This window comes from Lissotriton helveticus, chromosome 3_1 (genome assembly GCF_964261635.1).
Source record: "Lissotriton helveticus chromosome 3_1, aLisHel1.1, whole genome shotgun sequence".
In the NCBI taxonomy this organism is placed as follows: domain Eukaryota; kingdom Metazoa; phylum Chordata; class Amphibia; order Caudata; family Salamandridae; genus Lissotriton; species Lissotriton helveticus.
Window position 1 is genome coordinate 278093450 of NC_136061.1, and position 15673 is coordinate 278109122.

At 48.7% G+C, this 15673-nt stretch overlaps 1 protein-coding gene across 1 annotated transcript in view; it reads left to right on the top strand.

Moving 5' to 3' along the window:
• The window catches only part of PPM1D (protein phosphatase, Mg2+/Mn2+ dependent 1D), a 212737-nt gene that overhangs the window by 86745 nt on the left and 110319 nt on the right, over positions 1-15673 (top strand). The window contains exon 3 of the mRNA XM_078679807.1: positions 5115-5239. Coding sequence (XP_078535933.1) covers positions 5115-5239 — 125 coding nt within the window. The remainder of the gene's footprint in view (positions 1-5114; positions 5240-15673) is intronic.

The following is a 15673-nucleotide window of genomic DNA, read 5'->3' on the forward strand; positions in this document are numbered from 1 at the left end:
CACGTGCATCCCCGACTGAGGACTCAGCAGGATTTCATGCACTAATTGAAAGGGCGGCGGCCAATCATGATGTGGACATGCATGCCGACCCGGTTGAGGAAGACTTCCTTTTCGACACCTTTGCAATATCTGAAAGGACAGTAAAAACACTTCCTATGCTGAAAGGTGTCCTCAAACATGCTGGGGACATTTTTAAGGAGCCTACGAGGGCGAGAGTGGTCAACCCTCGCATTGAAAAGAAGTACAGGCCTGCACCTGCGGACCCCGCCTACATCCGGGGACAATTGCCACTGGACTCTCTTGTGGTTGCCAATGCCAGGAAACGTGCCAACTCCCAGACAACGGGTGAAGCTCCTCCCCCGGATAAGGAGTCCAAAGTGCTAGAGGCAGGAGGCAAGAGAGTGGCTGCACAGGCAGCAAACTTTTGGCGCATCGCCAATACACAGGCGCTCCTGGCGCGTTACGATAGGGCGCACTACGACACCCTAGAACAGGTTATACAACACCTGCCCCCACAGTTCCAAGAAGGCACCAAAATGCTTATTGAGGAAGGAAAGCTAATATCAAACGCAGCCATCAAGTGTGCACTTGACGCTGCGGACACAGCTGCTAGGGCTATCAACACTAGCGTTATGCTGAGAAGACAAGCGTGGCTCCGCATCTCAGGGTTTAAGCAGGATATTCAGACAACAATTCTTAATCAGCCAGTCAATCCTGATAGTCTGTTTGGTCCGGATGTTGACACCACCCTAGAGAAAATAAAGAAAGACACAGAAACTGCTAAGTCTATGGGGGCCCTACAGTCCCAACAGTTTCGTGGCAGCAATTTTCGTCGCTCAGGTGCACGTGGCGTCACCAGAGGACAGATGGGTCAACAATCCCAGTTCTCCAAAGGTGGGGCGCAATCCTCGTTCACTAAACAGAACAAGGGAGGTTACAGGAATAACAGCAACAGAGGTCGCGGCAGAGGAAACAACAGCTCCCGCACCTCTACTCCAAGCACACAGTGACTCTCTGTCACTGCCCCCCGACCACCTAACACCTGTCGGGGGGAGACTGCAGCAGTTCCTGCCCGTCTGGAGAAACATCACCACAGACAGGTGGGTGCGACAACTAGTCCAGTATGGTTATTGCCTAGAGTTGAAATCCACTCCACCCAACATCCCACCAAGGCAAAGGCCTATGTCCGCAGAGCACTTGCACTTATTGCAGCAGGAAGTGGTGGCGATGCTGCAAAAAGGCGCAATCGAGCTCGTGCCGGTGGGGGAGGAAGGCACAGGGGTATATTCCCTGTACTTCCTTATTCCAAAGAAGGACGGTTCTCTCAGGCCCATTCTCGATCTACGTCCCCTCAACCTGTACATACTATCGGAACATTTCCACATGCTTACACTGCAGCAGATTCTTCCCTTGCTAAACCAGGGAGACTTCTTAGCAACCTTAGATCTCAAGGATGCTTATTTCCACATTCCACTACACCCGTCACACAGGAAATACCTCAGGTTCACTATTCAAGGCAGGCACTACCAGTTCAAAGTCCTACCCTTCGGAGTCACAACAGCCCCGAGGGTGTTCACCAAGTGTCTAGCGACAGTGGCGGCGCACCTCAGGAGGCAGAATATCCATGTCTACCCCTACCTAGACGACTGGCTCGTACAAGCCAAGTCAGAGCAACAGTGCGCCGCAGACATGTCGACTACAATTCGCCTGCTTCACGATCTGGGTTTCTCCCTGAACTACCCAAAATCGCATCTTCAGCCGGCACATGTCCGGCAGTTCCTGGGTGCTACGATCAACACCCTGACAGCCATGGCTCAGCCAAACCAAGTCAGAATCGACAGCATTCAGTCGCTGATCCAACGATTCAGACCACGACACTCCCTGCCAGCGAGAGTGTTCATGCAGTTGATAGGCATGATGGCCTCCTGCATCTTCATAGTCCCTCACGCACGGTTGCATATGCGCCCGCTCCAGGAGTGCATTGCGAATCAGTGGACACAGGCTCGTGGGCAATTGACAGACCTAGTGTTGGTTACCAGTCGGGCATACGACTCTCTGCATTGGTGGACTCCACACAACCTTTGCAAGGGCCGACTGTTCCAAGAGCCTGTGCCGCAGATTATCCTGACAACGGACGCATCTCTCCAGGGATGGGGAGCTCATGTGCTCACTTACACAGTGCAGGGACTATGGACGACGCAGCAACAGAAGATGCACATCAACTATCTGGAACTGATGGCAATCTTCATGGCGCTCAAGTCCTTCATTGTACATCTGAGCAACAAGGTCGTGCTAGTCCGGACGGACAACATGACCGCGATGTACTACATTCAAAAGCAGGGAGGCACCCACTCGCCACAGCTGTCTCATCTGGCTCAGAGCATGTGGAAGTGGGCCATTCAGAGGAACATTTTCCTCATGGCAGAACACCTCCCAGGAAAGGACAATCAGATGGCGGATCTGCTCAGCAGATACAGCCATCAGATGCACAAGTGGGAGATACACCCTTCTGTTCTCCACCCGTACTTCCAGCAGTGGGGTCATCCGGAGATAGACCTGTTTGCCACAAAGGAGAACGCAAAATGCCGACTCTTTGCCGCCAGGTTCCCTCACCCACAGTCGCAGGGGAATGCGATATGGATGAACTGGTCAGGCAAATTTGCGTACGCTTTTCCGCCAGCCCCTCTAATACCGCTGGTCGCAAGAAAGCTAAGGCAGCACTCCATGACTCTCATCCTGGTTGCTCCAACGTGGGCACGCCAGGCTTGGTACACCACGTTCCTCGAACTCTCAGTGGTGCCGCATCAAAGACTGCGCCTCACGCCCAGTCTTTTGACGCAGAACCATGGAGACATTCAGCATCCAGATCCACAACAGCTCAACCTGGCGATCTGGCTCCTGAAGTCCTAGAGTTTGGATACCTTAACCTACCTCCAGAATGCATGAGTATCATCAAGGAGGCGAGGAAACCAACTACTAGAGCATGCTATGCTGCTAAGTGGAAGCGTTTTGTCATCTACTGTACGTCCAATGACATCAACCCACTAGATGCATCTATCCCCAACATCATCTGCTATCTGCTACATCTCTACAAGTGCAATCTGGCGTACACTTCCATTAGGATACATCTATCAGCCATAGCGGCTTATCTTCAGAACAGGCAGCACCTCTCTGTCTTCAGAGTGCCCGCCATTAAAGCCTTCCTTGAAGGTCTGAAGAGAGTCATTCCCCCAAGGACACCACCAGCTCCGGTGTGGAACCTCAACGTCGTTCTCACCAGACTGATGGGACCACCATTTGAGCCACTGCACTCGTGTGAGCTCCAATTCCTTACGTGGAAAGTGGCCTTTCTTATAGCTATTACGTCTCTGAGGCGTGTCAGTGAGCTGCAAGCGCTCACAATACAAGATCCATTCATTCAAATTCACCCAAATAGGGTAGTGCTACGCACTAACCCTAAATTCCTTCCTAAGGTGGTGTCACAGTTTCATCTTAATCAGACCATTGACTTACCAGCATTCTTTCAAAACCCGCAAACGGTGGCGGAAAGGATGCTCCATACCTTAGATGTACGAAGGGCGTTGATGTACTACATAGACAGGACACAACACTTTCGAAAGACAAAGCAACTCTTTGTTGCCTTCGCACCACAACACAAAGGCAACCCAATCTCCAAGGCAGGGATAGCCAGGTGGATTGTTAAGTGCATCCAGATATGTTATCAGAAAGCGAAGCGCACTTTAACAATACCCCCCAGGGCGCACTCCACGCGCAAACTGGGGGCATCCATGGCTTTCCTGGGGAACATTCCTTTGGAGGACATTTGCAGAGCAGCCACGTGGGTCACACCACACACCTTCACAAAACACTACTGTGTTGATGTGCATTCCAAACAGCAAGCTGCTGTAGGACAGGCTGTTCTCAAAACACTTTTTCAGGTTTCTGCAGCTGGCACGGGCAACCGCCGCTGATGGAGGGACTGCTATGTATTCTATGCTAAGATATGAATTTAGCAGCCCACATGCCTCGAACTGAATATGCTACTTACCAGTATGCATCTGTTCTTGGCATGTAGGGCTGCTAACATTCATATCGCCCGCCCTCCTCCCCGGTGCCTGTCGCAGCTGCAGATATACTATTGTATTTATTCATTAGCATGGACATCCTTTACACTTTCACTCCATCTTCTGCCACAATGGCGAAAAACAATCTGGGGATGGAGCCGATGCCCATGCGCACTGTAGTCCAGGGGAGGAGCCACCTATCTCAGGATACTTCGAAGACTCTTCCAGGACAACAATGTGCAATCATCCGAGCCCAACACTAGGCGGCGATCTAATGCTAAGATATGAATGTTAGCAGCCCTACATGCCAAGAACAGATGCATACTGGTAAGTAGCATATTCATTTTTCCATCTAATAATGGAAAAAAGAAACCGTAAATTGACCCAACATTAAACTATCCAAATTAGAAGTTTAATATTATCCCTGCAGTGCATGCTGTTATCCGAAATGCAGCCTGTCTGTGCTGTCTTGACCTTGTTACTGAACCCAATTTGTTCATCTCCCTCTTTGCAGGAATTAACTCTAAAAATGAATTTCATATACAGCAAACACAATACAAACAATTTGTATTGAGCTAGCAGCCTGCAGGAGCAGGCTGCTAGCTCAATACAAATTGTTATGAGCAGAAAAGTTGGTGGTGCACGATAGGGTATTCGAGTGCATCAGATACATTTGAACCCCCCCTCACAAGCTCTGCCTGTCACATGACTCCAATGTATTTTCCAGAGGTTATAAATGCTTCCTAGCTCTAGATGGTTAAGGTATCTGCTTCCCTGTCGAGCGCTCTCTAAGCAGGAGTGGCATTATCAAATCGAATTTTCTGTGTGCACATACATCAGGAAGTGCCTTCGAATCCAGATGGTGCACATATACACAATTCACATCTGTGCACCGACCTCAAACCTTCTTTGACAAGGTAGCTTTATTAGGACCCCACACAACGTAACATACCCTACATTGCAGTGGTAACTGGTTGTTGAATCACTTGACGCATAATGGAGCACCATTTATCACTTGTTTACATTCGGATTCTATGTGTTTTCTTATAGTGTGATCAATAAATCTGGTGTAAACAGAGTGGTCTGGAAGAGGCCGCGTCTTACGCATAATGGCCCAGTTCGAAGGAGCACCGTGATTGACCAGATTCCATTCCTGGCAGTAGCACGAGCGCTTGGTAAGATATTTTGGTTGAAATGTTTGCGTTTCTCTGTTGATTCTTTGTTCGCTGCTTTTGGATTTGATCAACCTTTGTTTTCAAGATGTAGTGCTTCTCTTTATTTTCTGCAGCAGGTTCTCTGAGCTGTATAAATGAAATAGAAAGTTTCCTTTGTAATCGTAGTTTATCTCGAATTAAGCCAATTGTGAATTCAAAGAAAACCTTACTTGTGTAAAGGACCAGAAACTCTGCACTTACAGCTTAGAACTTCTTTGTCTTCTTTTTGATGGTAGCATTATTTGAAAGTATGTTACACTTCTTTTGATGTCCATGTTGGAGAAATAAATTGCATTTTTGTTAGTCTTTCATGAGAATTTTGTTGCACCGGTTTTGCAATATTTTTAGTACTGATGCTGGTGGAATATAAAACAAGCGTGAATTGTGGTTTCATCAGTTGGACAATATATACATGTATCAGTTTAGTTACATGTTTACTATTTTGGTAGCTGCTACTGCAATTGGAATTCCCTTTTCTCTTCCAGAGGATCCTCACCAATATTCATAAGCACTATATTGTCCTGCAACAAGCAGGTTCCAGGAGAACTTCGCACAAGAAGTGTGTGTGTGTGTGTGTGTGTATATATATATATATATATATATATGTATATATATATATGTATATATATATATGTATATATATGTATATGTATATGTATATATATATATATGTATGTTTATGTGTGTGTGTATAGATAGAGATAGGGTCTTGTAATAACGAAGTGAAAATGAGCACATTTAATTTGTTTTATTTTAGAAATATTTTCTAAATGGGTAAATACAAATATGATAAAGTGATTGGAAATATCTGTGACAAACGTCTTTTTTTGTTGTTGTTGTTGTTGAGTGGAAACACTAAAATAAATGCAGGTTGTTTCTGACACACAGACTATGCAGCTAAAGCATCGAACTGACACTGTGCCTTTTGAGGCTTCATACTTGCTCCTGTGTCCCATTATCTACCAGGGGTGACTCTTGGGTCACTTAATGTATCCACCTCCAGTCATCCGGATCCTCGAGCACTGAGCGCTCCCTTTTTGGCTTTAATTTTTCTAATCGTTTTGGAAAGCTAACTTAAATAAGTTCATTTGATGTCCCTTTGGATTAGAGAGATTTTCTGAGGAATCTTGGACTACCGATTTGTCGGGGTGAATTAAAAAGTTAATATTGTGTAACTCTTTAGTTATGCTTGTGTGAAAGGTAACAGGAGCACTATATGTGTGTGTATTCAGGCGCGCAACGCCCATTGGAGTCAAGGGCTTCAAGCCACCTCCCCCCGTCCCGTGAGTCAGCCCGGAATGAGACGCTTTTCGGGCGCGCACACAGCCGCACCCGAGCACTTCACAGGTCTTTAAAAGACCTTTTACTTGTTAATGAGGCTTTGATGGTTTTCACCCCTTCTTAGGGCCCCTGCAGCTCACTCTGCCATTTGCTTCAAGAGGACAAAGGTGAGATTTTAGGGTGGAGTGCGCGCCCCCCTGAGACGGTGTCGCGCCCACCCCTAGGGGGGGGCGCCCCACAGATTGAAGAACTCTGCACTAGACGTTAAAAGAGTTCTGTTATATTACAATGACAGAACAAAATCATTCAGAAAGACAAAGCAACTATTCTTCGCATTTTCACCACATCATAAGGGTAATCCCATTTCCAAGACAGGAATAGACAGATGGATAGTTAAATGCATTCAAATATGCTATCAAAAGACAAAGCGCACTTTAACAGTTCCCCCAAAAGCCAAAATATTTGTTGTATTGTATAGGTCTCTCACTCCTGACCCACATTCACTGACTGATTCCTCATTACGGTCGCTGAAACCTATGTTAAGAAATATATTTAAAAGAACGCAATTTAATAAAGCGGAACCTTGAACCGGCATCTTGTTATAACATCATTATTATTAAATTCATTTACCTCAGCTCGAGGTGTAATCTCCTCTGGGTTTCTCGTTTTTAAATTTCAGAGTAGTTATAGTTCCCAAAATTATTTTCGTCTGCAATAAATCACGACACCTCATTAAATTTACCGTTACGATATTTTTATAATTAGTGACCTGAATCTTAAGGTTCGAGGCATGTGGGCTGCTAAATTCATATCTATAGCATAGATCGCCGCCTAGTGTTGGGTCCGGATGATTGCACATTGTTGTCCTGGAAGAGTCTTCGAAGTATCACGAGATAGGTGGCTCCTCCCCTGGACTACAGTGCGCATGGGCATCGACTCCATCCCCAGATTGTTTTTTTCCGCCATTGGGTTCGGATCGGATTTCGACGTCTCCTGTTCGGAATCGTGATAGAACTTTTTCAAGGCCAAAAGGCCTTCTTTGCACTGTCGGTATTGTTCGCGTTCGGTCCCGTATATCTTCCAGCTCGTGGAGTCGGATATCCGGGGGGTCGTGTGACTCTTCGGTGCTCGGGGCCTAGTCGACGCAGCAAGACTTCGACGGCATGGAACGGAGTCCGTTCAAGAAATGTCCCGTGTGTGGATCCAAGTACCCACACATTGACGTCCATCCTGTGTGCAACAAGTGCCTGTCGCCGGACCACGACGAGGCCAACTGTATGGCCTGTACCAGATTTCGATCAAAGAAGACGATCAAGCTTCGGCGCGTGGCACGCCTTGAGGCCCAGCGATCGGCTCCGGCACCGGTGGACATCTTTGACGACCCTGAAGCAGACGAGCGAGTGCGTCACCTGCAGATTTCCCCTACACCGGTGGAGGTCGAGTCCGACTGCGGAGCGGACATCCACAGTCAAGACATTGAGGAACTCGTCGAGAAGGTAGGGGACGACGACGAAGCATATGGGGCCATGGAAGATAGCTCGGAGGAAGAGCTATGCCCCGTTCGTACTCTTACAAAGGCTCAGGTCACGGGATCGCCACGCGGCCTTACCCAAGACCTTACTCCTCACTCCACGGCCCCGCCTTCCGGCCCGGCTACGGAGACCTCCACGGAGCCGCCATTAATGAAATCGAAACCGAAACTGAAACCCTCGGTATCGACGAAAACAAAGATGGCCGACACGCCATTGATACCGAAGACGTCTGCTCCACCACCGACGCCGTCGTCTTCGGGGGCCTCCAAACCGATGAAAGCTGTCGACCAGGCAAACGTGCCGAAGGTGGTCAAGGAGCCAAGCTCGAAGAAGGCCGTCGAGCCGGTGTCAACCAAGGCGGACAAGCCGACCTCCAAGAAGGCTGTCGAGCCTACATCGGGACAGTCTGTCACGCCGAAGACCTTGGAGCCCGTAGACGCAAAGTCAGTGCAGGGCGCAGAGCCAAGGTCTGGGGTCGTGACTCCTAAAGGAAAACCTGTCGATCCGAAGCCGTCGGCATCGACGTCTGCGGCAGTGGACAGTGATCGAAGCGCACCAGTCAAGGGTGCTCCTGCGCCTCGACCAGACAAACACAAGTCATCCACGCTCGGGTCTTCCCCTGGGGGCGGACCAAGGACATCAGTCGGGTCGACGAAACCGTCGGCTTCCTTTACGAAGCAGGTCTCGGACTCCCTCAAGCGCCTTAAGGACAAGGCTTTGGCATCGGAACCGAAGACTCCTTCCGCACCAAAGCCGGCGGACCCACCGAAGCCCACCTCGGCGCCGATCCACTACACGTTGCCGCCTAAGGTGGCGCCAAAGGCCTTTGCACCGCGGTCGGTGCCCAAGGACACTGTGTCGAAGTCAACTCAGCCGGCTGGAACTTTGGGTCATCGACACCCTTTAGTTGAAGAACGGTCGGAGCATTTCATCGATACCGACACCGGGAAACTCACGCTATACAAGAGGAAAATAACTTCACAGCCTTTAGAGTCGTTTACAATTCCTCTGAAACGAAAGAAGCCTGCACCAGAAACACCAGTTCTGGTTGAGCAGATTCTTCCTCAGCCTAGGAGGAGTGCAACACCTTCACCCACATACTCTGATGGGGATGAAGGGGAGCAGGATGAGGAGTACAATTTTCCTGCTCATACAGAGCCTGATGAGCAACAGGACTCATGGATGGACACATGTGATCAAGGGGACCAGCAGACGGTCCAGGATCCTCAGGTTTATAACGTCAAGCCGTCTCCCACTGAAGATTCTGCGGCATTTAATGCCTTGACTGAAAGGGCAGCTACAAACCATAAAGTGGAAATGCATGCTGACCCCGTGGAGGTGGACTTCCTTTTTGACACTTTCTCTACTGCTGAAAAAACTGTCAAGACTCTCCCAATGTTGAAAGGGGTCCTTAAGCATGCGGCAGACATTTTCAAGGAACCCACGAGATCAAGGGTTGTCAACCCATGCATTGAGAAGAAATACAGACCCGCACCTGGCGACCCGACCTACATAAGGGGCCAGTTGCCTTTGGACTCTTTGGTGGTCTCTAATGCCCGCAAGAGGGCAAACTCCCAAACCACGGGTGAAGCTCCTCCCCCAGACAGAGTCAAAAGTGCTGGAGGCATCTGGGAAGAGGGTAGCAGCTCAGGCGGCCAACATATGGCGCATCTCAAACACGCAGGCTCTGTTGGCCAGATACGATAGGGCACACTATGACACCCTAGAGCAGCTGTTACAACACCTCCCAGACCAGTTTAAAAAGGGAGCTGAAATGCTTATCCAGGAGGGGAAGCTCATCTCCAATGCTGCTATAAAGTGTGCGCTAGATGTTGCGGACACAGCAGCGAGAGCGATCAACACTAGTGTGATGTTGAGGCGTCAGGCATGGCTCCGCATCTCGGGATTCAAGCCAGAGATACAGACTACTATCCTCAACCAGCCCATTAATCCAGACAGGTTATTTGGTCCAGAGGTGGACACCACCCTGGAGAAGATCAAAAAAGATACCGAGACTGCCAAGTCCATGGGAGCTCTCCAGTCACAACAATTTAGAGGGAACACTTTTCGTCGCTCAGGCAATCGAGGTGTTAACAGAGGGCACTTGTCGCAGCAGACGCCATTCAATAAAAGTGGTGCGCAATCCTCCTACAGCAAGCAGGGCAGAGGTGGATACAGAGGAAACAGTGCCAAGGGTAGAGGCAGAGGCAACAACAGTTCCCGTTCCTCTGCCGCCAACAAACAGTGACTCCCTGTCACTGCCCCCCGACCATCCAACACCTGTCGGGGGGAGACTCCAACAGTTCCTGCCAGTCTGGAAGTCCATCACCACAGACAGGTGGGTCAGGAAACTTATCCAGTTCGGCTATTGTTTGGAGCTGACATCCACCCCACCAAACATACCCCCAAAACACCGTCCTATGTCAGCAGAGCACTTGCACTTATTGCAGCAGGAGGTTCTGGTGATGCTGCAAAAAGGTGCAATAGAGCTCGTGCCAGTGGAGGAAGAAGGCACAGGGGTTTATTCCCTGTACTTCTTAATCCCAAAGAAGGACGGCTCACTCAGACCGATTCTAGACCTACGCCCCTTGAACCAGTACATTCTTTCAGAACACTTCCACATGTTGACACTGCAGCAGGTTCTTCCCTTGTTACAACGGGGAGACTTCCTCGCAACCTTGGACCTCAAGGATGCTTACTTTCACATACCACTCCACCCATCCCACAGAAAGTACCTCCGGTTCACCATCCAAAACCGGCATTACCAGTTCAAGGTACTCCCCTTCGGAGTGACCACTGCTCCCAGAGTGGTCACAAAATGTCTGGCGACAGTGGCGGCCCACCTCCGGAGACAGAGTATACATGTCTACCCTTATCTGGACGACTGGCTCGTTCAGGCAAAGTCAGCCCAGCAGTGCGCCGCAGATATGTCCCACACCATTCCCCTCCTTCACAGTCTAGGATTTTCACTGAACTACCCGAAGTCGCACCTTCAGCCGGCCCATGTGCGGCAGTATTTGGGCGCGACGATCAATACTCTGGCTGCCACAGCTCAGCCAAACCCAGCGAGGATCGACAACATCCAGTCGCTGATCCAAAAGTTCAGACCGCAACACTCACTCCCAGCGAGAGTGTTCATGCAGTTGATAGGCATGATGGCCTCCTGCATCTTCATAGTCCCGCACGCAAGGCTCCATATGCGTCCGCTCCAAGAATGCTTGGCGCATCAGTGGACTCAGGCTCAAGGACAGTTGAACGGCCTAGTGTTGGTGACGGGTCGGGCATACAGCTCTCTGCATTGGTGGAATCCACACAACCTTTGCAAGGGCCGACCGTTCCAAGAGCCTGTGCCACAGATTACACTGACGACGGACGCATCTCTCCAGGGATGGGGGGCTCATGTGCTCCACTACACAGTGCAGGGACTATGGACAACGCAACAAAGGAAGATGCACATCAACTACTTAGAGCTGATGGCAATCTTCATGGCTCTCAAGTCCTTCAAAGTACATCTGTGCAACTAAGTCGTGTTGATCCGGACGGACAACATGACAGCCATGTACTACATTCAAAAGCAGGGAGGTACGCACTCTCCACAGTTGTCTCATCTGGCTCAGAGCATGTGGAAGTGGGCCATTCAGAGGAACATCTTCCTCATGGCGGAACACCTCCCAGGCACGGACAATCAGATGGCGGATCTGCTCAGCAGGTACAGCCACCAGATGCACGAGTGGGAGTTACATCCATCAGTACTCCGCCCGTACTTCCAGCAGTGGGGTCATCCAGAGATAGACCTGTTTGCCACGGAGGAAAAACGCAAAATGCCAAAGCTTTGCCGCCAGGTTCCCTCACCCACTATCGCAGGGCAATGCGATATGGATGAACTGGTCAGGCAGATTTGCGTACGCTTTTCCCCCAGCGCCTCTCATTCCGCTGGTGGCCAGAAAGCTAAAGCAACACTCGATGACGCTCATCCAAGTTGCTCCAACGTGGGCGCGACAACCATGGTACACCACATTCCTCGAACTCTCCGTGGTACCGCATCAAAGACTGCACCTTACACCCCGGCTCTTAACGCAGAACCGTGGCGACATTCAGCATCCAGATCCGCAGCAGCTCAATCTGGCGATCTGGCTCCTGAGGTCTTAGAGTTTGGCTACCTTGATTTGCCCCCTGAATGCATGGACATCATCCGGGAGGCAAGGAAGCCCACTACCAGAGCTTGCTATGCAGCGAAATGGAAACGGTTTGTCATCTACTGTACAGAGCACGCTATCAACCCGCTCGATGCATCCATTCCTAATATCATCTGCTATTTGTTGCATCTTTACAAATGCAATCTAGCATACGCCTCCATTCGGATTCACTTATCCGCCATAGCTGCTTATCTCCAAAACAGGCAGCATCTCTCTGTCTTCAGGGTGCCTGCCGTTAAAGCATTCCTGGAAGGGCTGAAGCGGGTCATCCCTCCCAGGACCCCGCCAGCTCCTGTGTGGAACCTCAATGTGGTGCTCACCAGATTGATGGGTCCCCCATTTGAACCTCTGCATTCATGTGAGATTCAGTTCCTCACATGGAAAGTGGCTTTTCTCATTGCCATAACGTCTCTAAAACGTGTTAGTGAGCTACAGGCGCTCACAATTCAAGAGCCATTTATACAAATTCATTCAAACAGGGTGGTGCTGCGCACTAACCCCAAATTTCTCCCGAAGGTGGTGTCGCAGTTTCATGTCAATCAAACCATCGAACTGCCCGCATTCTTTCCAAACCCGGAAACGGTAGCGGAAAGGATGCTCCATACGCTTGATGTCAAAAGAGCGCTTATGTACTATATTGACAGAACACAACCTTTTAGAAAGACACAGCAACTCTTAGTTGCCTTCGCAGCCCAGCATAAAGGCAACCCCATTTCCAAAGCAGGAATAGCCAGGTGGATCGTTAAGTGTATTCAGATTTGCTATCAGAAGGCTAAGCGCACTTTAACGGTCCCCCCCCCCAAGGCACACTCCACACGCAAGTTGGGGGCCTCCATGGCATTCCTAGGTAACATTCCTTTGGAAGACATTTGTAGGGCAGCCACATGGTCTACACCACATAAGTTTACCAAACATTACTGTGTAGATGTGCATTCCAAACAGCAGGCAGCTGTAGGACAGGCTGTTCTTAAAACGCTTTTTCAGACTTCTGCAGCTGGCACGGGCGGCCGCCGTTAATGGAGGGACTGCTATGTATTCTATGCTATAGATATGAATTTAGCAGCCCACATGCCTCGAACTGAATATGCTACTTACCAGTATGCATCTGTTCTTGGCATGTAGGGCTGCTAACATTCATATCGCCCGCCGGCCCTCCTCCCCGGCGCCCGTAGCGGCTGCAGACTTTTCTTGCATTTAATCTCTAGCCTGGCCATCGCTGACACGGTTAAACTCCATCTCTGCCACAATGGCTAAAAACAATCTGGAGATGGAGTCGAGGCCCATGCGCACTGTAGTCCAGGGGAGGAGCCACCTATCTCGTGATACTTCGAAGACTCTTCCAGGACAACAATGTGCAATCATCCGGACCCAACACTAGGCGGCGATCTATGCTATAGATATGAATGTTAGCAGCCCTACATGCCAAGAAGAGATGCATACTGGTAAGTAGCATATTCACTACATCGTCTCCTAATCCCTAGTTTTTCCAGACTTACCCGCTATAGTACAGCTCGTTTTCGTATCGTTCCCTTCATAGATCGGCGTTTGCATCAGCGCCATCTTGAATTCGATATATATACTTTTTCAATTAGCTATCGAAAGGGGACTATTCCGTGGCGATTATAGATAACTACAGAAACCCAAAGGGTTTTCTGTGATCATTAGACCCATATTCAATAGTTATCAATGCCTCATCTCATAATACCATATTCCTAACCCAAACAGTAATTATACAATATATTTACTAATTTTATAATTTTGCATAACCAGCCACATTAGCACTGGATATTATTTGTCTAACATTATATTGGTTATATTTAAGCTGCATATATCCGGGACATATTTTTTAACAGTATTCATCATTCATTAAAAATCCAAAGGTTTGTCGTTAGTAACAAGGGAAAAGGGACTATCGTTCTTGTATGAACGCCATCTTAAAATTGTGTTAATCAACCTATTAAGCACGATATCGGTCCGGAGATCCTGAATTAAGCAGAATCTTCCTAAGATTACTGAGACCTTATAAGTAAATATTATCTCCATATAGGTAAATTCATTATCTTTAATTCTAATACCAGTGGGCTTAAATAGAGTGCTATTAATCTTAAAATTACTACACTTGATTAAAAAATGGGGGAAAGGTGAAAGCCCCATTGTGAAAAAGGAAAGAGTAGATATAGTAAGTGAAGATGTTCTATTTAGTACATAATTCATTCTTGTTCCACATCCTTAATTCAATAACAAGTCATTAGTTATTATATCCTAATACATTATAATGTGAGAAGTTGGCCTGATATGCAGTGTTCACTATTCTAGTGATCACTATGTATCAGTCCAAACGACCCTTATTGATGATTGGTTGTAAGTCAACTTGATAGACCAGCTATCCTAGTAGCATGGACAAGAGCAGTCTTTAGGCTAAACTCTAGAGGGCGTGTTAAGCCAGCTGTTTTACCATCACATTTACCCCTTGAACACCAAGTGAAAGGACACCACACAAGTTGTTATGAAAATAAAGTATATATATTTATAACAAGACTACCCTGAACTCTTTATGAGTCAGGGAGCTAAGCACAATACAAAACTCTTAAGAAAACACTTTAAGTTGCACAATTTACACAAATGCCCGAGGGGCACGAAAAACCATATACAACAAAAGTGGAATGCGAATTACTAGCAGGTAAGTAACTATTCTCAGAGGCTTTGGGATCGCTAGGACTAGACGACTGAACCTTTAGATTACGAGCAGGAGGCCTAGGGAGATCGGGTGCAGAGTGTGCACTCTCACGCGGGATGCGGAACAAAGTCTATGGAGGCTAGTAAATGTAAAGTTACAGTTATCGGACGAATCCGACTAGATAGGCTGAAAACGAAAAAGGATCTGGACACTTAGATAGTTAAGCTATGCTGGAGCACCGAAATGCTCAGGTTACCTAGCCCAGGGGCTGCGGCTGCATAGGTCTGAAAAGACGTCGGGAATCCTCGTTGCAGTCTATGGAGCCTGAAAGAAGAAGTTGCTGGCAGGCGACCAGTGATGAAGTTCGATGTGATCCAAGCCTGGATTGATGAAGATGGATACCTGTAAGCAGAGGGGACCAAGTCCTGAATCACTAGCCCGTGATTAGGTGGGCACCAGGATGGCACCGGGCGAAGTCACCTCGACCAGGTGAGTGGGCGACGCTAGGCTCTGCAGTCTCTCGGACCAGGAGGCGTTGTCGGTGACCAGGATGGAGGGGCGAGCTGTCCCACGAAGGTATCTGCTGTCGACGTCGCTGGACCCAGGATTGGGGCAACAACTCTTGGCAAATGCAAGCCCACGCGGTGGACTCAAAATGGCGTCTGGAGTGGACCAGGAGGGTCCGTGGTGCTCCTCTGTTGGAGGGGAG